General features: G+C 41.1%; 1 protein-coding gene across 1 annotated transcript in view; it reads right to left on the minus strand.

Moving 5' to 3' along the window:
* Positions 1–23,278, minus strand: part of si:ch211-186j3.6 (neural-cadherin) — a 283,762-nt gene that overhangs the window by 149,857 nt on the left and 110,627 nt on the right. The window contains exons 8-14 of the mRNA XM_053428876.1: positions 15,425–15,597; positions 10,405–10,573; positions 9,280–9,450; positions 8,090–8,262; positions 6,545–6,712; positions 3,413–3,662; positions 45–172 (exon numbers count right to left, since the gene is read on the minus strand). Of these exons, the coding sequence (XP_053284851.1) occupies positions 45–172; positions 3,413–3,662; positions 6,545–6,712; positions 8,090–8,262; positions 9,280–9,450; positions 10,405–10,573; positions 15,425–15,597 (1,232 nt within the window). The remainder of the gene's footprint in view (positions 1–44; positions 173–3,412; positions 3,663–6,544; positions 6,713–8,089; positions 8,263–9,279; positions 9,451–10,404; positions 10,574–15,424; positions 15,598–23,278) is intronic.

Consider the following 23,278-nt stretch of genomic DNA (forward strand, 5'->3'; position numbering starts at 1 on the left):
CCCACTTTGTGTGTCTTCGTGTGTATGTGCACGTCTGTCGTCACCTTGCCATTGAGACCCAAGTCGAGGTCAGTGGCTGACACCTGGACAACCAGAGTTCCTGTTTCTGCCCCTTCAGTGACCGAGGCCTCATAGATGGAGGAGGTGAAGAACGGGACGTTGTCGTTTACATCTGGAGCAGGAAGAGAAGAGAAAGAGAGCGTGTTCTTAAGCTATGCAATATTTTCATCATGGTATGTTTTGGGGAATTTGATATGAAACATTACTGACAATTAATGGGCTCTTTGCAAGGCCTGAAGTGCATGAAGGTAACATTTGTTTTCAAACAGTTGTTGCAATACACAGTTATCAATTGAAAAGATAAGTTATGACAAATAATATACAATGTAGTGACATTTATTTTATAGAGATGTATTCTTTCTTTGGATTAAGAGATGATGAACCGCCACAAACAGGGAGTAAATACTCAGATGTTCATAGATCACGTTGAAAGGAAAACACACCAGCATCCTTTATTCAGCCCGCTAACCCTGTTGCCGACCCCACATCGATTATTTTAAATTAGTTTACCACCATCTCTTTAAATTACTTGACATTGTGCCTCCACAAGCACCAACCTCAAATGTTCTGCTGCCAAAAATACTTCACTTTCTTCTGATCACTGTTAATGAGTCTGTTCTGGCTTGGTCCCTGTCTATTTCCTGCTTTCATCTACAAATAATTGCTACATGAGCACTGCCTGGAAATAAAATGACAAAATCCCAAGAGTATGTCATGTTTTTGTTCATACGTCAAAAATGATTGTCCAAAACACCAGAATATTGACCAAAATGGACCAGCATGGATTCTGCATTGTTTCAGCGTTAGGCAAGTTATTTTGATTGAAATTCAGAAAATAATATATATTTCCAATTGAACCTGTATTTTTAATACTCATGTGTAATTTCTACTTTTATGTGTAACAGCAAACCACTTTGTTGCTATATACATAGAATTTAATCCTCGGCCAAGGCCTAACAGTCCCTATATTAAGCCACAATTTAAATTCACTAGATCCGATTTTCATATCAGAATTATCTTAATATCAGTCCCCTGTTATGCCAGACGTTTTATCAAGATCAATGAATTATTCTCTTCTTGGCGGAGGTAAAAAGGTTACTTAAAACCAACTACCTCTGTTATGTCCCCAAACAAACTTCTGTGAAGATAAATAAAGCACCTCAACCAAACTAAATTAAATCTAAACTAAAATACAACAATTAGAGAACCTTTTTCAAAACACAACGTACTCATTCTTGGTCATTATAATGTCGCAGCTGTGTCTCTATCTCGCATTATGGTCAAGTCAGTTCTGTTTTTATTGTTTACTTGTGTAAGTACACTGAGTGCAACTGTATATCACAAACCCCTGTGTAGTGTTTTGGTGTCTGGATGTCCACTATACATCTACATCTATAAACCATATACTGCTTTTCTTTTTTATGAAGACCTCTTAAAGGTCATTTTGTAGGCTGTGTATAGATTTAAACCCGACAATGAATATCAAAGCTCTTAGTTGTTGGTGCACGCTTGGCTTCAAAGTGGCTCCGGTCCTCCAAGCATTCTGGAGAGGGGCTGATTGTGGGCTTTCATCAGCCCGCAGCTATAAACATTTTTATTTTTTAGGAATCTATTTCGCATATAATTTTAAGATCTGGCTGATGGTGAGGACACAAGAGTTCATCCTAGTTTGCATTAATAAATAATTGGTTTAGCAAAATTTATTTGTAGGGAATAATTGTCTGACAACATCGGTATCAACACCATGGGATTGAACCTCTAGCTCCTTGGCCATCCTATTGATTTGTGTTAGACCATGCATTCATTATAGCTAAATGTTATTTTTGCTGTTGTGAATTTATCTTCCAAACCAGGTTGTTATCGAGAGTAGGGTCCAAGCAGGTAGCACCAAGAATCAGAGAGACACAAGGTGAACCAAGTTTGCCTGAATAGAAGAGGCCAAATTCTGGTTAATTTAAGGTCGGAAGCATCACAGAAATGACTTGGATAGAGCAATAGATTAAATATAAAGCTGCTCCATGTGTCATTTTCCCCCCCTCGCCTTTCTTCTGAGCAAATGTCTTAATCTTTAAATTAAAAATGAGGCCTTAACTCCATTACATAGTGTCCTCCCTCCCCCAGCAGGATCGCCTCTGAGGAGTCAAAGAGCTTTGGAGGGGTGAGTGAAAAGAGGAGAAGGGAGTCAGGAGTGGGACAGAAAGGCAGAGAATGGGTCTGTGTGAATTAATTATTTCTCACTGGATTAGGACCAGTGTGTCTGTGTGTGTGTGTGTGTGTGTGTGTGTGTGTGTGTCTGTGTGTGTGTGTGTGTGTGTGTGTATGTGTGCATGTTGCCAGGGGATTAAATGCAGGGAGAGAGGGGGCATGTAGGGTGTGTGCAGAGTTATTTTAAGGAGCCAGGTCAGGCGCTTGCAGACACTCTCACATTAAGCAGTGATCACAGCCTAAGTTAGCGGCTGAGCATTGACAGAAACACGTTCGAGGACGACAGAGAAGTGACAAGTGCTGTTTTTGCTGTAGATGGAAGATAATATATATTTTAGGGGAGTGGAGAGACATTGACTAGAGTCCGTGTAGAAATTTCTTGGAGCAGTGGGCTTGAGCGTATTGCACTCTAAGCTCATCATACTCACAACAGCTGGCGAGCACTGCAAATAATTTGGATTTGCGCAGCTTTGGAATCCAAGATTTAAACGGGTCAGATGGAAAATTAGGACACAACCGGTCTTAGAAAGCGCAGTGATACAACTAACCCTTCTGTTCCTGCCAAATGCGCTTTACTCTGTCTCTTGCCACGGCCTCAGATGGGGAGCAACTGCTGTAACAGTGTCACTGTCCATGAAAAATAAAAGCATATACAACAGCAGTAGTCTTTTATGGCAGTGACTCAAAACACATTAGGTGATAAAATATATGTCAGTGATATGTTTTAGGTTGGCACTAGATTAGTTGGGACCAGAGGTGGGTCCTGTTGCTGGTTCAAGATCAGTATTGGAATAAGCAAAGTGCTTAGTGCTGCTCTTGACTGAGAGCAGCTTTGACCATTTATTGTTATAAAAAGTCCATTAAGCCCATCCTGCAAACTCATCGTGTAAAATCCATCCTGCTCATCCATTAGCTTATACCTTAGCCATCAGAAATCTGCAGTCAAATACACACTTTGTCCTCTGTTCCTGTAACCTTACACATACTGTAGATCCGATTACACAATTTCAATTAACCAGTTGCAACAATGCTTTTAGATGAATGCAGGAAATCAATGGTGTTTGGAGACAATGTAAAGCATAGTGGAGCAATGAAAATCCAATAAAGCAAGTTAAGATAAAATAAATGTATCATGAAAATGGCCCACCTGTGACATTGACATAGACGATGGTGAAGGCTGCCAATGGCACGGCAGCGACATTCTGAGCTCGAACCCGCAGCATGAAGTTTCTGGTGGTCTCATAGTCAAGGGGCTCAGCCACCAGGATGGAGGCCGAGCCGTCCTCTCTGTTGGGGGTCAGGTAGAAGCGAACAGGCATGTTGGTCTCTGGGACCATTCCGTCCTCCAGATTGTAAGTCACCCTGGGATCCCCAAGGGGGGAGGTGGCTTTGATGGTCTGTGTGAAACAGAAACAAGGAGAGAAGTAGTGAGATTTCTCTATGACAGGACATTTCACTCATTTTAGTCTGCATGCCACTGAGGGGCTTTCTGTTGTCAGTGAAGACCCAGGGTCCCCATCACTCACTTAGTTGTCAGTTGTTACACAAGCTAAACAAAGGAGAAAATATCCCTACAAAACTCTGCTCTGACATGGTGATAGGTGTCCGACTCATCACCTTACCTGAGAACTGGAAAATTATTTTGACCTGTGACTCAATGTGCATAATTGTTACTTTCTCAATTTTAAAGTGAATATACTGCTTTGCAATCCGAAAACCTCACAGAAATGTGGCATGTTTCCAATTACGCGTTTTGAAAGTTGGAGAAAACTCTGAATGCCAGCAGAGATCCTCAGGACAGGAACGGAGATGGGGGACAAATGCCGCTGGGCTCCAGTGGAAGTGTGCATTCTAAATAGTGACAAATGATCTGCCCAAATGGATAAAAGTGTTTTATTGCACATAATAATGAACACTAACTCAAACTGTTAGACTAAAAAACAACCTGCACAAATCCTGCGGGATCAAACACTCTGCTCTTCATCATGCATTCTCCCTAAACTAATTAAGGAGAAGCTACTCAAAGCTGAGGCCACACGCACACACACATCCCAATTAAAATCAAAAATGCCATCTCGGACGTGATGCGGCTTTCCTATGGGCGACCTAGCTGTATCCATTCAACCTGTGGAGCACAGCACTACAATAATGAGACACCCTATTAGGCATTAAGAACTGGCAAACATGCCTGGCTATTGTATGAGCGGATTTAGGCCATAAAAAACTGAATTTTCCACGGCAGAGCTATTACAACCCGCTGAGAGCTATTGCATCTTTGCATAACAGACAAATCAACGCTGAACTGCCATCTCGATTAATACATTGTACTGTAGGGACCGCACTCCCTCTCTTTCAATCTCCCTCCCTCCCTTTATCAGCATATCTCGCACACACAATTAATACACACACACACACACTCACAGCCTCATGTAAAGTACTCTCCTTTGTCTTTTCATTTTCAACTTTGGGTTAATAGTATTCATCAGCAACTTTAATGGATTGAATTGCTTTCAAGAGATCCTCGGAAACAAATACCGTCGATAACATGTTAATGGAGTACAAAGTTGATGCCTGTGAATAATAAAATTAAGTTCTAGGGAAACATTTGAGCTGCCAAATACTGAAGTAATATCAACACAGGCTGATTTTGAATATTGCACAAAGCTGTTGCTGGTGTCTCAAGAAAAGATGCTTTTTTTTTTAAATTTCTGTTGACCACAGACGAGAAAGAGTAAAAGGCAGTAAACAGAGAGCGGAATAAAAATCTATTTTTGCAGCACCACAATGTGTTTCAGCTGCACACCAGTTTATTCTGCATTACCAGCATTGTGATTCTTATGTGGAATTAGAATAGATATTAACTTTTTGCTCAGTTTGGAGACAATTTATTTTCTGTGTAGGCATCTGTTGACACCTTCTTCTATTTTGTCAGAACTGGCTTTCTCCACTTTTAGCAAGGATCCAGAGAAAGATAAAGTCAGATTTGCTGTACTTTCACCGGAGCTGCACTGACCTTTCTGGATGCTGACGGCTACTGCTTGTGCTTTAACTCTAGGAAGAGGACAAACACTTCAAATTGCCTCCTGTTTTTTCAAACTTTTATTCATTGTTCAAGTTTCAAAGAGGGCAAAGCTCCCCTTTGCAGTTGCGATTAAGGGCCTTGCTCAAAGGCAACTCTGTGATGGTGATGGGGGTGGGTGCACTGAGAGTACCGCAGTGTGTCCCCGTCCCTGATGAGATGTATCCTTCCGGTCTGGGTAATTGACTCACAACCCTTTCTGTCAAAAGCCTCTTTCTCTGCACTTTGGGCCACCACCCTCTTGTTTGTAAGGTTCCACAGATATATAAATAAACATTCCTTGCTTTTTTTACATTTAAAAAAAGAACAAAAACTCTTCTCATGTGCTTTAGACTTAGGCGATGTCTACTGAACTGCCATATGATGATGTACATTGAGATGGAAGACAGCAACAGATGTATTAAGCTCTGATGCTTATAATCATTAGCTGCTCCCTATTTTAAAAGCTGTTAAGTGATGCTGTTGCTGCTTAGAATAAAAAAAAAATGCTGATGACAGAAACTATAATTTGTTTATTTTGGTCAGGGTTTCAGCCATTAACATGGAGGAGACATAGTTTGTGGTCTATACTGCAGCCAGCAGTATTGTTCTTCTTCATATACAGTCCATGGTCTCAACTGAGTTGTACTTTACTTCCAACAAATCCATCAGAGTGAGACATCTTAGCAGTTTGCATCTAATCTCCAAAGCATTCTGCAAAGTTAACATTGATTTATAACATATCATTAAACAAAGCTTACAGTTTTAGAACCATAACCTTCAGTATTTTGAACAAGAAGATCATAAAATTAAGGTGAGTGACATTAAATGGTGTAAAGCTATGATATCAATGTGTCAGATACACCGGCTTTTTAATCAACATGTAACAAACGTGAATTATAAATATGGGATCTGTCTCATTATTGGGTGATGCCTGATATTAAATCATTCTGATGGGAGCCAAAAAGTTGATTAAGACATGTCTCCTAATAAACCAGAGGTAATAAATAATTCCCTCTATGTTATAGCACAGACAGTAAAGCTACAGTGAGGCAGTGTACGCTCTGCTGCCCAGGGAGGGGTGAACCATGATGCCACTATCAGTCTCTAGTCATGTCAGTCATCAGTCCAGCCCTGATGTATTTACTGGCAATTCCTCCTTAAGTGTTTGTACTTCTGCTGCCTGTGTTTGCCATCGACCACTTCCCCCACCCAACGTACCACGATGGGCGTGTCTCTGACGGTGTTTTCCGGGATGACCACGCTGTAGCTGTCCTTCTCCCAGTGCGGAGGCTGATTCTTCACGTTGGTGATGGTGACGGACAGCTCCACTGAGCTGCTCCTGTTCCCTCCGTCCGTAGCCACGATTTCCCTGGTGATGTAGGTCCTCTGCAGCAGGAGGTCCCCAACGATGAAGAGCAGAGTAACGGAGAGGTGATAAGATCACATGATGGAGTGCTGTCATTTTGTCAATGAGTGTGACGGTGATAATCACAGTTTCCATGGAGGCTTATGAACGTGTCACAGGTCACACAGATTTCAGCAAGCAATCAATTCCCCACACTTCTGTGCAGACTCAACTGACTGTCGGCTGCATTTGTGTAAAAACAAGCATTCTGAGGGATAATTGTGTTGATCTATGGTCATAGCCCACAGTGGAGCAGCATACTTTTATAAACTTTACAAAAGCAATTAGCTGTAGCCCCTGTAATCAGAGGAAATAGTTCCATTCATTCAATAAAGGAAAATAAGTTTGTATCCGCAATGCAAGTTAATTTGTGTCTGTCGCACAACAGAAGCAAAATATGAGTTTACTTTTTCAAATTAACCAGAGGGTCTTCCACTTTAGGCAACATGCAATGTTGACTATTTACCCATTCTCTAAAAGTATGTTTGAATTCATGGACTGGAAAACTGTTTTGCACTGAACCAGTTTTTTCACATGACCCAGGATTAATTCTTAAGATTTGTTGTATTTATGCAGTTTTCAAATTCAATGTTTGCTGTTGGCAATTAAGGCAACCGAGATCATCACATTCGCAAAGGGCAGGGTGAAATAAACGCGTAGGCAGTGGCTGCATGTGTTTTACACTTTATGCAGTTGTCTTCATTAGTGGAAAGTTTAGTCTCTTCAAACACGGATATGTTCTACCCCTTCACTCAGGCATGGGGCTGAGGATAGAAACACTCATTCCTCTTTGGACTGGAAGATGTTTTTTTTTAGCTTTTATCCCTCTGGCACTCATCTATGCCACAGTGCACACTACGTTGGCAATTTCCTCTACTGCTTGTTCATGTTCTCACCAAGATTGTTTTTCTGCTGGTGAAATGGAGGCTTAGTGGCAGCAAGGGGAGGGACATATGTCGGCAATGATACTTATCCTGTGCTACCGGTCAATGGACCAAGCCCTCTCACTGTCAATAATTGAAGGCTTGATTACATATATACTTGTCTTTATGGACATGCACCGGGAGAATCCGCATGTTGATTGGGTTCATTGCCAGTGTCACAAGAGTCATTGGTTGTAAATATAAAATCCCATAATCTCTTTGAAATGTTTTTGTGCCACTTGATGTGGTCCCATTAGCATGATTAGCCCCACGGACAACCCATAGGTTATTCACTACGCTGCTACTCATGTCAGCAGTTATATAAGCAGAAAGCTCCAACATAGCAAACTGTGCGATATTAGCTTTTGTAATAGCAAGCAGTAATCGCATTCAATGCAGATTTATACCACCAGTGTATGCACAGTATGTTCATACCTGAGAGATGGGCTGGTTGACATAAACCCATCCAGTCAGGGGGTTGACCCTGAGGTACTCCGGTTGTTCACTGGACATAGAGTACATGATGGCCGCGTTGGTGCCAAAGTCATCGTCATGAGCTGCCACTCGCAAGAAACTGGTCCCGATCATGGTATCCTCACGGAGGAAGTCTGCGGGAGATGAAGAATCAGGACAGTGGTTTGTGCTCCAGTGGTTATGTGAAGACTGAATTTTCTGCACTTTGTCAGTGCTGTGGTCAAGTGTTTGAAATCTGCTGCAACTTAAGAAAACAAACAAATGAAGAAAAAACACCTTCAGCACTCCGGCAACCTGTGACACATTTAGAAAAAGAGCTGTAAACAAATAAAACGCAATTTAATTAACACTTTGCGGCATAAGTGCTGCTTGATAACACATTTGCTGCATAAAGAAGAAAACTTTGAATAATAATTACACCAAAACAAGGAAATACAGACTAGAATGTCTTTCCTATAGATTACAAAAATGTAATTGCAACGTGACAATGTTTTGTATTGACCTGATGTGTAAATGTAATTTTAAATGTTTGACGTCTTGAAAATACATAAACACTGAAATTATAAGTCAAATCTCTACAACATTGGCGAATTTATTTTATTCAGAGCAACAATGCTTACATTTGGGGAATGTAATATACTAAATGGACATGGAAATGTCATGGAGACGAGTTATTGAGTTTTGAGGACCACTTTTTTTCCCCCACTCTATTGTCTACGTAGTTTTCTACTTATCAATAACCGATCTCAGAGCATAATATCCACAGCATTATTTAACTTCTGTAAGGTTATGTCTAGGAACTCGCAGCACTCAGCAAAAGTTTGTTAATTTAGTTTGTTAGCATTTGATCAAAACTCTGATCTTTCTCTAACTGAAGTGCTTTGGTTGTCTTAATCACATATGGGACTGTGGAGCCAAACCTTGATCTCAAATGTGGCAGTTGTGAGATCTTTACACCTTCCATCAACACTAACACCTCCTGGAGACTCTGCTGCTGTAAATAATATAAACACATGATTCATTGAAAAAAATATTTCACCTTTAACCATATTCCAACCAGGGATTATGTTTCCTTCACAACATATTTGCCGTTGATGGTTCAGCTGTATAGAAATGTAATGACAAAATAAAAACATTGGTCATCTACTTACACTCATATCGGATGTTCTCGAACTTGGGACTGTTGTCGTTCTGGTCCAGGATGAGGATGTTGAGCTGACAAATGCCAATCAGTGGGTCGGCCGCCTGGTCAGTGGCGGTCACCGTCACCGCATACTCCCGTTGGCGTTCACGGTCAAATTTCCTCGCAGTCACAATTACCCCTAGAGACAGACACAACAAGGTTGATCCGCCAGGTAAATCCTACCAAACACCGCTCGGTATCATGTCTCTGGAGCATCTGCAACTCAACAAGAAAGTGAGTTTCCTTTGTTTGCCAAAACTTTAAAGACTCCACTTAGTAGCAAAAAGATATTAGAGTATATCAAAATAAGTTATGTTCAAATACTGAGAGAATGATCTTCATTATTAATTTCACATATGAATTTAGGGTTGACAGTTAAAGCCTTTCCTGCTCCACTAAAACAATGTTGCAACTGATGTGAAATGTTATGTTATTTGGTTTGTACTGATGTTCATTTTACACAAAATCCTCTGACACCTTTTCCCGCCAGTTAAAAGTTGTTTTGTAGTTTTTCCTCACTCTTGCTGGGGGTTAAGGGCAGAGGATGTCTCAAAGCCCTATGAGGGAAATTGTGATTTGTTAATAGCTATACAAATCAAATTTGTTGAATGAAAAAAATTAAGTAACTTTGTTTTATGTGAACTTATGAGCTCTGTTGAAAGAAACTACCTGGGTCGATGCTGTAGATGTTTATTTTTGTGGGATAGGCTGAAATATGCTTCAAAATATTTAATGGGGCAATAGTTCTGGTTTGAGAAAATTATTCTAATGAGAAGATATGATAAAACAATTTCCAGACAGTAATTATGATGCAGCTAACCACAAGGCATTGAATTATGATCCTTTCTTTTTGCTTTAAAAATATGTGCTCATTTCCTTCTGTCATTAAAGGAATCTAGAAATAGCTTTAAACTCTAAACATGTCTGTACACTTGTCAACACCCTGCATGAACTGTTGCACCTTGTCAAATCTGACAGATATGCTGAAAAGATTAAGGTCTGTATGAGACTTCCCACTGGGATAAAAGTATGTGCCCTGGTCTGTTTTTGTGTTTTTGTGCAAGTGGAAGTGAGTTTGTGTGTGTTCCAGTACCTGTGTCAGGGTGTATGCTGAATGCGGGGACAGTGGAGTCTTTGTGCATGAAGCCGTATGTGACCCTGCCATTGGAGCCCTCGTCAGCATCCACAGCGTGAACCTGCAGAGCAAACGACCCCGCCGGCTGGTTCTCCAGGACCGACGTGCTCTCTCTGTACTGCTGACACTGAGGAGAATGAGGTGGCAGGCAGAGGCGATGGGTGGGAGGAGGAGAAGATCAGCAATGTAAGTACGGAGAAGCCTAGATCAATACTCCATTCTATCGAAACAGTGAGGGAGTATGTGGGAAGTGGAATGCTTCCCAATTTATTTTGAAGGGACAGAGTGAAGATTATTTACTGGTGGGACATAAAGCGGAACATGGGCACAGAATAATGAGCAAACACAGAAAGAAAGTGGGAAGCCCGGGTCCATCGTTTCCATCCATTTATTTTTTACATTTGCCAATCCTGTTTACGCTAGGCAGTATGATGGGAGTGGGTTCAGAGCCCATCCCAGCATCCATGGGCAGAAGTTGATGTGCTCACTGCAGCTCCTGCGCTTTGGTAAACATGAGATCTGTTGATCTTTTGTGCTTTGATAAAAAAAACAACTAAAAAGATAAGCTTTTATTGGAGATGGAGAAAACACTCAACATTTTTATAAAAACAGATTTTTAGCCAAATTTAATATGATTTCTATTTAGAACTCACAAAAAATACAAATGGCTTTAAAGAACATATTGATTTTACACCGGTTGTTGACGCCAGGTAATGTTCTGTTTTAACTTTCTTTTCATGTTTGAACCACATATAGCAATATTTTGTAACAATTTATATAGCTGAGAAAACTGAATGCAACCCATGACATTTACATAATGCCTGTGTCACTTTTACATACTTTATACTGTCTGACCTTGATATGTTTTTAGTAAATACGGCAACTGTAAGTGCAAAATCTGTAAACAAACAAATCTCTTTTTGTTAAAAAAAGTCGCAGACATACAGGACAGAATAACCATTACAACTAATGGTCCACGATCAATTCATCTCTGTTTTAAAAAACTGCACCTCACAAAGACACCACTGTAAAGAGTAGTGGCCTCATGTCAGCACTGTGTGGCCACTTCCACCAGAACCACTCACGTGCTGAAAGTCATAAGAGATGTTCTGGAGAACAGATTCTGTTAAGTACAGATTGTACTTCATCCTCTCAAGACTCAAAGGATGTGTATGCTCAAGAGGAACGTTGCTCCGTGATAAAATGTATCACATAATTGTATGAATATAAAAGGATAACACCATCAATGAGAAGAAGTGAACCATTTCACAATTAACTATCTGCAATATTGTGTTCAAATTGGTGAGAATTACTGAATTATTTTCCTGAAAAAGGGTTCGATCTTTAAAAATAAATTCACAAGCGGTGTCCCAATGTAGGTGTTGCCTCCTCCAGAAGCTGCATTACATGGCTGATTGCATCACAGTGACATGACCAGGCTGCAGCCAAAAATGCTTTGTTCATCCCGAGCAACAAAGGCTACAATGGGTGGATGTTGAAGTGACAAACCGTTTGTCAAAGAGTAAACGCTGCGTGCAAGTATAGTATCAGCCTTCAACCTATCCCCACAGCTAGCAGCGCGCATGTTATTGCAAGGGTCCATAAAACAGCAGTTAGGTAAATGAGATCATCTCGTTTTGGTTTGACCTTCGATGTCTACATGTCCCACAAAGGCTCCTTCTTTCATAGGATGCAAAGACTGCGTCCTCTGCCAGAAGAACTGGATTGGGAGACTTCTACAGACTGTACATAAAAATGGATGAGTGACAGCTTCCAAAATTGAGGCCATAACATCTGATAGGGTGTTTGATTCTGTAAAACAGGGTGATTGATAGCTGAAATTCACTTACGATTGGTTGAGTGCAGTTATTGACCAGAACCTAAAAATCTTGGCTCCAAGTGATCTCAAAGCCGTATCCTGAATAGTTTGGCTTTATAGTTGTACAATGAGAGGACGTGGCAATCTGTCTATAACTAAAGTTCAGCCATCAACACTATGTGCATTTAGCAGCTCATGACTTCACAGAGATTCATTCAGTTGTGTGACACAATGTAGGTGCTCCTAGTTTTGTTTCTCAAAGGTTCTGTCAATCACTGAACTCATCACACAAATGCAGATGTATTATCCTCATTTGAACCCTGTCTGTGTCACACTCACTCTCTCTATCCTCATTCTCATCTCGCTGGTCTCTCATCGTTCTATCACTCTGTCTCCATCAACTCTTCCTTTTTTTTCTGTCTCACTGGAGTGGTGATGCTGATGTGCCACAGACAAAGAGAGGAAGGGATCCCTCAGTACTGCAGGGTTCGCCTCCCTTTGACGTCTAATTAATAACAGGGGAACGTATTTTATACTCTTCTCTTGTTCCCTCACTTCCTGCCTCCTCTCATTTGCCCTATTTTTTTCTCTAGTGGCCTACATTCTTCAATCGTGCAACAATGCTCAGATGATACGGCCATCCACACCAGGTACAATAATAACTATAAATAACTATAAAAACAGAGAAAAAAAACATTATATGAATATTGTTCTATCTCCATTGTTCTAACTAAGTGGATGTTGGAGTCAGAAAGGCAACTTTATTGACAGCAACGCAGCAAAGTATATTGTTGAAGTCACTTTCAGAACAGGTTGATAGACTATAAAAACACTGGCATCCAATCCAAAAACCTCGGAACTTGCATGGGGCCATGTTCAACACACCACGTCTTAAGTGACAGATGGCCAAGAGACTCATCACTGAGGTTCAATAGCAGCACAACCTCTTTGATAAAACAAACAGTAAATACTGTTTGTTTTATCAAAGAGGTTTGAAGATGCAAACAAGATGAAGGATATCTGGGATGCACTGAATGACTCAGTGGGGAGATTGAATATTGCAATGACACCGATGAAAAAACTGTAATTAATTTGGATCGGTTGCATGTGACCATTACCCAAGCTGCTTAATAAGGTCTTCATGTTGAAAGGAGACAGCTGAGGTATGCAAAGTGGGAAGAGACACCTGTTCACATCAAGAAAACGCTGTGGTGATATCCAGTCTGGACGAGGACAGAGGGAGACGATGTGGCTTGGTAGGTGGGATTCTTGGCTCCTTACCTACTGCTACTAGGATCCTCTGATAAGCAGCGTACACCTTGGTGCCTTAATGCACTGCCTAATGTGCTTTGAAACAGGGGCATCACAAGATATCAATTTATTTTGGTTTTGTGCCTCTTTTACTTTCGCTACAAAACCATGAACAAATTGTGTATTATGTATCGTGGAGATGAGAAGAAATACTTTTACACAGGAGAAAAACCCGGTGACTGACACATCTACATGGTCCACTCAGGCTTTTGTGTAGCATGTTGAATGCATGAGGCGTGAATAGTCACACTGTATGCATATGAGGTAGAAAGCTATGTGTGCACATATCCACAGTTTATTGTGCAACTCTTTGTCTTGCTCACTGTTTCTTATACTCTCCCACGTGGTCGGTGGCCATCCATAAAGATTTTACTGCCTTCAGCAGGCAGGCAGGATTGAGCTTAGACTCAGTAGACGCTGCTTTCGCTTTTTGTTCTGTTGTCTCCAGCAGCGGCCGCTCTACTGTGTCACACAACCAACGACCAAGTGATATTTATCCAAATCATCCATATATACATGGGCAGGGGCATAAATGATTGAGATCGGGTATGTAGTAGCTGTGTGACCAGTTTTGAATTCAGTGCATTCCCAATTGCAGGATTACTGGATGGTTATATTTGTTCATGTTGTTCTGTCCAGTTTGCTCTTGTTTTCTGATATATCTTGGTTTTCTGTACATCTACCTCTCTGTGTGTCTCTTGGTTGTTCTGTCTTGGTCCACTGATCCAGCACTGAGTTCCAGAGAAGCTGCAGTACGTTCTAAGATTCGGCATTACAACAAGATAAAAGGTCTTTTCTGCTCCAGTGTCCCGCTGCTGGCTGCCAGCCGCAGAGGAAACAGCGGCTGACCTCGGATCTCTCTATTAAGAGAGAAACCAACGCTCTGCCTCGTATCTCTTCTTTGTCCCAGGACTTATTTAGTTTCTTCTGTACTTTTTCACTTAGCTTCTTTGCCCATCTTCCACCAGAGACAAGAAAATAAACAGTGTTCGTCCGGTGTTTACTCTTCCCTCTATTGACACGTTTTTATTTCTTTGTTCTTACATTTTTCTTTGATTGATTCTTTTCTCCATCTTCTGTTGTGTTTTTTTTTCCTTTTTTCAAATTGGCTCTTTGACTTAGAAGTGGCAATGGCAGTGTGTTTGTGGCGGCCCAGGGGCAGGGGCATTATATTCAGCATCCCGCCAGCAGAGGGAAAGGAATGAATCATAAAGTTGCACTATGATGCCAGCAGGAGATTCCTCAGAGACAAAATAGAGTATACAGCCTCACAAGAAATACTGTGGACAGGAATTCCTCTTTCCTCTAGGCTCTCATCTTGTCGCCCATCCCTCTGTTTCTCCTTGCAAAGAGGTAAAGCCAAGAGGGACACACTTGCCGCTTACTTCCCCTAGGAGGGAATGAGCAATGTTTACTCAGCAAGCCGGTGCTCCTAATCTTGGCTCATGATACATTGGGGGGCTTCAAAAGTCACCTAATTTAAAAAAAATGGGACATGATTCGAAAAAAGCAAGAGCCGATGTAGCACCCGCACCCCCTTAAAGCTTTAATTAAAAGACCGAGATGATGTAGGATGGAGACGAGAGAGCACCGATGAGGGTCAAGGCGGCAAATCACTCCCCCAGAGAGGGGAGACTAATAAATAGAGGAGATAGAAACAAGAGAGAGAGAGGGAGACAGAGAAGTGATGGAGTAGTATTGCATAAAATAGATGGAGGCAAAAAACATAACTTGTACTGAAAATGATTGAGTGAGAAGTGATTGAGATACAGTAAAAGGAGAAAGGCAAGAGGACCAGGACACAAGCAGATAATGGTTGAAAGAAGTGCGTGAGATTGTCAGTCTTACCTTCTCAAAGACTGGCTTGTTGTTATTCACGTCATCCACTCCGACTATGACCTGGGCCGTGGATGAGAGGGCCTGAGGTCCGCCTGAGGCGTTGTCATCTGTTGCTGTAACGTTGAGGACGTATTCGACACCCTGGAGGCGAGGGGGTGGGCTTGAGCGTAAACGGATCAAACCTGTAACCCAACACAAAGGTGACAGAGGATGACACACAAGGTCTGTCTGTTGTTGATGAAACAGTAAATAATCGCCGTCCACATGGTCAACCTTTACTTTGGAGATAAAAATAATCTATCTGTCATATCAAAGGGTCCTTCAGCGGTGTGCTAGAGGCCAAATTGGTGTGTGCGTGTGTGTGTGTGTGTGTGTGTGTGTGTGTGTGTGTGTGTGTGTGTGTGTGTGTGTGTGTATGCATCTGCCAAAAGATTGTAGAGTGACGGTGATGGGAGAGAGCTGTCAAGCTAACAGTGATAACATCTCTGTCAGAAAACCATTCATGTTCAAATCCAGACCCAGCACAGTTTAGCTTTGTTACATTGCAGATCAGTCAGTCAGTGAGCTAGTTTCAGATTCAAGTGAACGTGAAGCTTCAGTCATTTTTCTGGGTGGACATCGATGGCCTGGCCTTTACATTTGGTGCTGTTCATGCTTCACATGGGCAGGAACAGATAACTAAGTTAAATCCACATGAAAACAACACAATGAAGAGCAAACACAAGTTAAGGTGTTTGTCTCCTTAAGTTCAAGTAGTAGTCTGTTTGCTAACGTGAAAAAAGTGTCCTTGGGCAAGACACTGAACCCCAAATTCCCCCTGACAGGTATGCTAGCACTGGAGGGCTGGTGTGTGATGGAAAAAGTGCATCATGTATTAGTGATGTGTGAATGGGTGAGTGTGACTTCCCATGAAAAGTACTTTGAGAGGTGGATAGACTAGAAAAATGCTTAATGAATGCATTACACTACTTTTAAAGGGAGGATAAGGTAGGTGGAAGACCCCAACTAATTATAAACTGATAAGCTAATAAACCCTCAGTACAATCGTTCAGGGATGACAATCCCAAAGTCCCTGAAGTTGATTAAATCAGAACCGTCGCAAGACGTTTGAGCAGCATGGCAACAAATGTTAGCACTTAGCTTAATGCATTATTTTCTTAATCATAAAGCTTGTTTGGCCTAGTAAGGGAATACTTCCATCAATTTATTCAGAGCATGTTAGGGTAAGGTTTTAGCTCAGCCTAACAATAACTTTACTGCAAGATACTGGATGGATAGCTCTCCAGGTAATGTACCTTTAAGATGGTAAGAAAAGGTAAATCGTTTGAGAATTTGAAAGATTAGAAAAGATGAATGAATTGAGTAGCTATATCTCTAAAGACATGGCAGCACCAAGTGGCAACGTAGTCAACATGACACCAAATATGCTGGAAGTAGAGAAGCTGAGGGGGTTGCAGCACCCCTACTGTTGAGGAGCTATAACTACAAGGCCAAAACTTTTAAGAAACAAGTCAATTAAAGAAAAAAAAGAAAATTCCTTTGTATTGCTGCTTCCCAGACAAATTGATGTGGCCGTTCAAATTGCTACTCAAATCATGCTCATTGTGCTGCTGCACTGCATTTAATAAGATGCCATCATATAAATGCTTTCTTTCATTATCAACAACTGACTCCCAGCGTCCCTGCATGACAACAGACTGAAGTGAGCGCCAGGAAAAAAATAACCCACATAATCCTTCACATATTCTCTCTGTTGTAAAGGTGCAACAGTTTTCTCTGTAAACAAGACGAAATGAGCTGAGCCGATGAAGGAGGGAGAAGTTCCAAATAGACACTTAGTTCCTCGTCAGTTTTTTAGCTGTGTAAGAGATTTCATTAATTATGTCTACACTATATATGAATAGTTAAACTGATTGGTATTCCCTGTTTAACACTGTCGCTCTGACATTCCATCTCATCCTCTGTCTCTCTGCCTCTCTCTGCCTCTCACTTTCAGTCTGGTGTAGGCGTCTCATCTGCATCCCACTCTGCTGTGAATGACTCGCCTCCACTCTGTATTCATCTCACTCTCTGGTGCTCTGTTTACTTTGTGTGTATGCAAGTGGTGCAAGTATGTGAATAAGTGTGTGTGTGTGTGTGTGTGTGGACACCTCTTTATCTTAACAACCAGGAGCAGGTGCCATCACTGTCATGTGTTCATTTGGTTCCTGTTTCACAAGGGATGAAATCATATGTGAACTTCATCATAGATACTTCATGTGTGTTTTTTGTGTGTGTGTGTGGGGGGGTCTATTTATCATCTATCTGTGTAAAACCAAGCGAAATAGGGGTTGCAGCCAAGGAATGTATGCTTTTATTGTTTAATAAATATATTATTTTTATTTATTTTTAATAAGCGTGTGTCCAAAGCAACTGTTGCAGCTCAACACAAGTGGACAGAAGATTTCCACCAAGTGATTTGTGCATGAGACAAGAGCAAAATCCCTGTTGTGCGGTCACGGTAACGCTGAACAAGCTCAAGCTTTAAGAACTGCACATGTACAGTATGTCCCTTGTGTTTGCCGTTGAGTCTGTTTGTGTGTGTGTATGTTGTTGATGCACAAGAGATGGAAGATTGCCATAGAGGGGGTGTCTGGCTTGAGGTGTCACCGTGACTGGTTCCCTGGCACTGCTCTCCGTGGTTATGTGAATGTGTTTTTTAGTGTGTGTGTGTGTGTGTGTGTGTGTGTGTGTTTGCTGGTGGGGGCTATACAGTTTTAAGAGTAGGAAGCTTGGCCAGACTAAATACATGTCATATTCTGAGTGATAGAAAAATGTAATGCATGTATATATACTCACACACTCCTACACAGTAAATGCAGTAAATTGCACATGGGAGCACACAAACACTTCTATTCAGCAAAAACTGCTGCAGAGGCTTATACCACGAATAAAAAAAAGTTCAGCAAAGACTTTTCCTTCTCGTGCCACACTACACAACTCTGTGTGCAGAGGAAACTAAACGCTGCTTTGCAAAAGCTTGTATGCAGATAATTAATATGCTTCAGGACCTAATTTTCTCTTGTTATTTCTAAGAGACAACATATAGCCTTTTGTGTTAAGGAACTCCAGTATCTCCAGAACTCCAGGTTGAATGCAAATAAGCTACATCCATGCGGTTTCATACGCTTGTCAGTTTCATTAGCTGTTTGTCTTGCAAGGGTGACCCGGTTTCCATAACATTCTGCACACAGCACTATGTTGACATGCTCTGTTGGCTCCGAAATGTGATATTCTTCACCTCTGTGAAATACTAATGTTTCTTTGGTATTGAACACACAGAGGCAAACTTCTGAATGCCTCCTGCCTAAATTTAGACATTTTCAGTATCACCACACAAAGCCTGTCAATCTTCACACCTGTGCCCTTTTTAAACCTTCAGTCGCCAACAAATGTTAGGAAAAGCACCTAACCCAGATGTTCCTAAACCCAGTGGCACTGACCAGTAGCAGCCCTTTGGAATATTTGCCACTACATTACAGCATTTCATTGGAGGATCCAGTGTCTTTGCTCCTTCCCTTAGCCCCTCTGTGTAAAATGTGGCCCGTTCATGGCCCTGGATTAGAAAGATCCTGGATGCGCCCATGCAGAAACTATTCTCTGGAGCACCGTTAGGGAAGGCATCATTTGCTCACAACTTGATTTGTTTCTAATACCACCAACAAAGGCAGTTTCTTGCAATATGCAGACCATGTATGTGCATATGGTCATATAATATCATAAGCTATGCAATTCTGCCAATTCAATTAGCTTAGAATAAATATATCAGGGAAATTTAAGTTTTTTTAGAGGGTGGGGCTTTGACACTTAGTCTACAGAACAGCAGACATTGGCCCAATCCCATTTCCCCCCCTTGTCAGTTGTAGTGTGTCCCAATTCCTGTTGGGATGGATGGGGAGGGCCAAGTGTTAGGACCCTATGCATAGGGCCCTGAAAAGCTAAAAATATCCCTGCCACTAACTATGCATTAAAAATCCATGTACTTAAGTATCTCTAATATTTACTTTGCAGCCATGACCACAACTCTGATATGAATCAGCTGTATATGTGAAATAGACAATACTGTAAAATCATATTGAAAAGCAATAGTTACAGTAATAGACCAGGGCGAATTTGTCATATTTAACTAAAAGTCTATTCAGAGTAGCTGCTGTGTGAGGCCTGACCCGCTCATGACCCACACACTCACGGCTGCATCACATTTCTTTGCATTACAACATTGACTCATGCTTCGTCCTCCCTTCTGCTCTAACTCCTCAGTCTGCATAAACAGTTCACTCCGCTCCTTCTTTTGTGACTTTGAATTACAGACACTGGTGTTGCTGACTGCAGCTCGCGTTTGGCCATTTCAGCAGCTGGATGCACTGAGGTAAAACCTCCCACCCTCCATCCCACCTGGACACCTTCACTATGACTTAAAAACAGGCAATTTGCTCATACTCCAACACCACAATAGCCTGGATGGTGTGATCCCAAATTCTCATTATGCTCATCTAAATAGGCTATTGTATGGTGGATGACTGGCATTGTAGACTGGCCGACAAAGACTACAATTACAACAATTGTTTGCATCATAGAGAACAACCTATTTGGGTAAATAAACACTGGTCACAAAATAAATAAATTAAGAGAAATTAAGATAAATAATAAAATAAATAAGAATTAGATGAATAAATTAACTATCCATTTTAATTCAGATTCTTTAAACACTATACATAATGATATTATTCAACTTTACAAGCTTCATTATGAACAATAACATACACAGTAATCTTATGACAGTGCAAAAATACAATATCAAGAGTGTTGTTACGACACTTTGATAGAAGCCCAAGCAAATTAAATCATTTTATAGCTTTTTTAAGTTTGAAGAAGAAGTCACCACTAAAGTCAATTGTTTTGGAAGGGGCTGCAACGCTGTTTACCCCTCAGACTCCAAAAGTTTTTTGGGGACTCAAAACACTTCACCCTGCCCTTCCATCGGCATGGTGGGGAGTGAATTTTTATTTTTCAGTGAACTATCCCTTCAATGCTCCGTGAGGCTAAATATCCACATGCTCACAATAACATGAGGTTCAACAGGTCGCCTCAAACAAAAAGTATTGCTGTGACTGATGGGAATGTCATCAGTTTTTTAGGTATTTTGCAGGAACTGTTTCAAAGGGTAGTCCAAGCTCAAACTACACAACTTTCAGATAGTTGTCCTGCTACAGAACAACACATTGAGCAGGAGGAGGTGAAAGGGTACAGTAGTAAATAATGCAGTAAATACGAGATTTATTGACTTTGTGTGACCTTGATCCTCATGTGCATTGTGTATGCTTATTTTCTATGCTTGAAGACGTGTGCAGCATATAAAAAATCGGGGGCATGTACCTTAACCCTGTCCTGTGCTCCGATCGTCCAGAGTTGTTACAGACTGGATTTTCAGACTTAATTTCCAGCAGACTGGAAATGGTTGGGTGGGGGCACATTATCTGAACCTCATGCATCCCATACTTAATAAGATATTTCAGTTAAAACCACAAATCTTGGCCTCATGTTGGCAAAGATAAAGACTGAGAACCATGTCTGTACAAAATGTTGTCACTAGCAGGGTTCAAGATAAACCTGTGTAAAACCAGAGCTGTTTTCAGACCTTACCTGTAGAGGAACTCAGGAGAATTGGGTCCAGACTTTCCCCCCAGTTTGCATTTCACACAAGCACAACACAGAGGGAGATTCTCCGCTGACACGTTCACAACAGCAACATATTTGCCACAGGATTCAGGCGGGAGCTGCTGCAGCAGACAGGCACGATTTGACGTACACATTCTTGACTTGACATCTTTGTGGGTGTCTTCTACAATTTGACAGCCCTTTTTTCCCCCCATTTGGTTTAGATATTTTTCATTTCTTCGTCTGTCTCATGCTAGCAAAATCATCAGTCCCCCCCACTCCCTGCAGTGTTGCCACATTCACTCCTCAGGACTCTCTGCAGACTTTATACTATGGGGTCAGGCGAGCAGAAAATCGGCAGAAAATCTCTCTCAGAGCTCTCACTCGGACATTTGTGTCCACTCAAGCACCTCCTCCAGAGAAACTCCTGAGGATCTCCAGAGTTAAGTGCATATCTGTGAATTGTAATGAGTACTTTGTAATGCTTTGAGAACCACAATAACTGTGTCTTTAAGATAACTTCATAGTTTCAACCACTGCAAATACGAGCTGGTATTCTCCCCCAACACCAGCCTCTAGACACAGTGAAGAGACAGGAGACAGGTTTGGGGAAGTGGGAAGAAACCCAGTGTATGGTCTGGCTGGCTGTAAACTCAAGGTGGATCCATCCATGTGGTTTGGACTCAAAACTATTCCATTACCAGGTCGTCAGTTCTTAGGTCGTATTAAAGGTTAATGCTGATCCTGGTCATATAGTTGATAGTCATATGAATACATTTATATAATGAATTACTGTGCATACATTACAATAATTTAAATCTGCTGCTATTATTCTGACACATTATTCTGTTAAACTGTAGATGCTATTGTCTACATGTATTTTTAAGGTGTCTATGTTTGTGTATGTGTATGTGTATGTTTGTCTGTGTGTGTGTCTGTGTGTGTGTGTGTGTGTCTGTTTCCCTTGTGTGTCAGTGTTTTGTTGGAGACGAGCAGTTTCATTCTGCGGGGCACTCTTTGCTGTGTGGTCATGAATGACAATAAAGTTCACTTTGACTTTGACTTTGCCTCCTATTTTTATATATTTCTCTGTCCATTACACTATATGTTCATATGTGAGTGTATATTGTGAAGATGTCATTTCAAATTTGTGTGTGTGTAAATCTTAGAATACTGGAGTCTTGGTAGCTTCAAATTTAGCAGCATGCATCCAATCAAGTCAATGCAGCTTTGTCCAAAAAGTGTTTAATGATGTTTTGGCACATCGGCTGCTTAGTAGGGACGACAGCGACTGACTGCGGGTTCAGTATGAAAGCGAATGTGAATCTTTCTCATACAGTTTATTCCAGGGAAATGCCAGGAGACATCTGCATCATTATTTAGATTTTTCCCAAAAGGGACATGGATGCAGACATGAAGCACTTTTTGCCTCCATCAAGTAGTTTATCAAACCTGAAAAGATGTGCAATGTCCACAAGTTGTTCTGTCAGTTCAATTAATAAAATACAACGTCACACGGTAAAGGTGTTTGTGAAACAGTAGTGATTCCGAAATGACCTGGAAATGTTCCAACCGAACTTGACCAGGACCCGTCTATCATTTGAAAACTGGCACACGAGTTCAGAACCAAGTAACATTGGCCAGTAGACACAGGCCAATGCTGTTAACAAGTAAACGTTGAGCAGCCTTCTCCCCTGTGCCTGGCCGTGGTACATATAATCTTTCCTCCAAGAAAATTCCGAAAATACATCCAGGTTTTCTGTTATCCATCTCTTGCTGGTTGAAATAGCAGCATGGCTCACCTAATCAACGCCTGATTTCAGATTAAAAGTCTTTAATGCTGTAGTTTATGTGGACCTGTGAGGACATATCGTCTCGGATAAGGTAATGAAACACTAAAGGGGAAAATATCCTTTGTTTTCAAGAAATATATCCACATTAGTGATTACAGGGTCTGAATTAATGTCCAAAATGTCTTTATTTGATTCTAATGTAGTAAGATAATGTACTGACATGTTGAGGAGATTGTGGAACATGAACACTGATCGCCCTTATCGAAATATAGCTTGAACTTTATCCTCCCAGCAACAGAAGCCCAGACAGCACATTGTCAGTTATCTGTTCTCGGTTAAATATAATTATGCATGTTTTAAGACTCTATTGGTC

The sequence above is a fragment of the Pleuronectes platessa genome, chromosome 1 (assembly GCF_947347685.1).
Source record: "Pleuronectes platessa chromosome 1, fPlePla1.1, whole genome shotgun sequence".
NCBI classification, from domain to species: Eukaryota; Metazoa; Chordata; class Actinopteri; order Pleuronectiformes; family Pleuronectidae; genus Pleuronectes; species Pleuronectes platessa.